Source organism: Sinocyclocheilus rhinocerous, unplaced genomic scaffold (genome assembly GCF_001515625.1).
Source record: "Sinocyclocheilus rhinocerous isolate Xijiao unplaced genomic scaffold, SAMN03320098_v1.1 scaffold558, whole genome shotgun sequence".
Classification (NCBI taxonomy): domain Eukaryota; kingdom Metazoa; phylum Chordata; class Actinopteri; order Cypriniformes; family Cyprinidae; genus Sinocyclocheilus; species Sinocyclocheilus rhinocerous.
In genome coordinates, this window is record NW_015634502.1 from 2034006 (window position 1) to 2036363 (window position 2358).

Consider the following 2358-nt stretch of genomic DNA (forward strand, 5'->3'; position numbering starts at 1 on the left):
GGGGGGGGGGGGGATTTGGGTTTTAAACTTGATTAACAACTAAACACATCCAACAAATCAAGGAAATTTTGGTGCAAAACAAACTGTTTTGTTTGGATCATTAGGTCCTTACCAACATTAGTGGGGAAGATATGCTCATTGTTGATCTGGACCTCAATCCAGTCCATTAGCAGGCTCATGTATTTGGGTGCAGAGAGAGCGGTGGGCTTCTTATACTTTTGTTCATCCTGCCAGCGGTACTCGTACTTAGGCCCGCCTGACATAACGGGGCAGGTCTGATCTGTGCAGGAGTCGCTGATGGTGCCATAGATGAGGTTGATGCGGTTAAAGAAGTCCACCACGTGAACGGCCACCCAGTCATTGAGGTCTTCGCCGTGCGGCAGCTGCACCGCCTGCTTCAGGTCCAGGCCGGCATTTAGGGACGCCTGTGCTTTCTTGTGCAGCTCAAAGCGCTGCGTTCCAGGCTCAAACTTGCGCTTGGGCCGGAATGTCCTGTCCTTGTTGAAGACTTGTTTTAGGGCCGTGGACATGGTTGCTAGGGGACAGGATTGTTGTGTAATGTGTCTAAAATGAGCCTTTTGATAGCAAGGGTGCCTGAAATGAGAAATTAAAGGACAGACAAACAAGGACAATATTGTGTGGAGGCTTTTCAGTATCACCAACTGAGGAAGGACGGATGCTGAATGAGAAAAAGGGAAAGAAAATAAAACTAGGTCAAACTTAGTCTCCTCCAGGGTTCCAAGTTCTTTTGAATAAGGGTTTGATTACATAAGACGAGAACATCATTTTATACGATAGCACACACATTAAGAGCAGTTTCTAGCAAATGTTTTATGTTTATATTATTTAGTGCTGAGCAAGACTAAAAATATATTAACTAAAAGAAGATTTTATTAATTTCCATGACTTCTCCAGGACTTTCTCTAATATTTCCAGGTTTACAGATGGGAACCCTGGTAGACAAAACATTAAAAGAGTGCTTGAGATTTTCAGATTTTCTTCTCGCTCTGACACTGAAATAACTTCATATTTTTGGACCAACATTTTTATTATTGCACAAGCATATTCTCAAATTCAAGGATTAATTCCAATCTGCTGCGCTTCAACATTAAGTGATAGAATGGCACATGTCGCAAGAAACAGCATTTTGAGTTGTTTTTTTAAAGATTTTCTCAGTTTAACCAACTGAACAAACAAAATATCATATCTGTATGTTAAAGAAAAGTTGGCCACTGAACAGGTTGTATACAGAGGTATTATATTTACATTATTAGGGGAATCCTGTTGAGCACCATGGGTGGCATTTACTGGCCAGGGCAGGGGGATTCCACTAACTTTTATAATAGTTACAGTATGTTTATTAATAACTTAGAACACATATTTTTCAAAAGTAGGCCTATGCATTTAAAATGAAAACTTTTTAATAATTTTAATACATATTTTTACGTTAAATATACATATACATGTACATACATTACCTTTTAAATTTAAATATTTATATATTGTAAACATGTAAATATGTACATGTTTGTAAATGAATGGATGCCAGTAGCAAACATCAAAAGCGAAACATGTTAATTCCGTATGACGATGTCTTTTTAATGGCGTGATCAGGACACGAATAATCACACGAATTTAACTTTCATGCAAACACACAGGTGCGATAACAAAATAACCTTTGTAAAATCGACAGTTGAATACCCAGAACGTACAAAATAACGATGCAAATGTTTTTGTAGCGTACAGTGAAGTTGAAGCAAACTTACCGAGCGAGCGCCTTTCTTGTTTCGCTTTGATGTGAACCGCCTTTTTACACCGCCCTCTATTTTGTTCGTTATTCAAGAACGTGCTTGGTTATTGTAATTACATTGTATTTACAATTGTTATAGAGTTAAAAGGAACGTGGCCTTCGTACTGTAACAATTATTAAGTCCACACTTTCTAAGGAAACCACAAGCCCCTCCCTGCTGAGCAAAGTACACTTCCTCTATCGAAACATCAGCGGAGCCTCTCCAGTCTGCACTGAACATGAAGGAAGTTCACTATGGTTACACACTAACATCAAAACATTTAATAAATACATAGAGGAGACCACAGCTAAAGCCACACTAATACACATTCAAGAGTAAACTATGTCTGTAAGGTAGATTTTAATTGAAAGGTTAAACTGTTCTCAGAATAGGTTTATTTTTTATAAATGTAAGACTGGGACGAGATGTCAATTGTTTTAAATGTCGAATTTATTATTAATTATAATATTTATCAGCCAAAACAATGATTTTATTTTTTATTACATTTGTGCTATTTATGTTATAATTCAGCTGACAAGCCTATAAAATTCTGCTTGATGACAGATTC

At 37.6% G+C, this 2358-nt stretch overlaps 1 protein-coding gene across 2 annotated transcripts in view; it reads right to left on the reverse strand.

Annotated features, from left to right (window-relative positions):
- The window catches only part of LOC107745808 (MOB kinase activator 3A), a 5438-nt gene extending 3457 nt beyond the window's left edge, over window positions 1–1981 (reverse strand). Inside the window, exons 1-2 of one of the 2 annotated variants that reach the window (XM_016559815.1) lie at window positions 1767–1981; window positions 113–594 (exon numbers count right to left, since the gene is read on the reverse strand). In XM_016559815.1, coding sequence (XP_016415301.1) covers window positions 113–530 — 418 coding nt within the window. In that variant the 5' untranslated portion in view covers window positions 531–594; window positions 1767–1981. Of the gene's footprint in view, window positions 1–112; window positions 680–1766 lie in introns of both variants that reach the window. The other variant, XM_016559814.1, reaches the window with a different exon arrangement.
- Window positions 1982–2358: the final 377 nt, after the last annotated feature.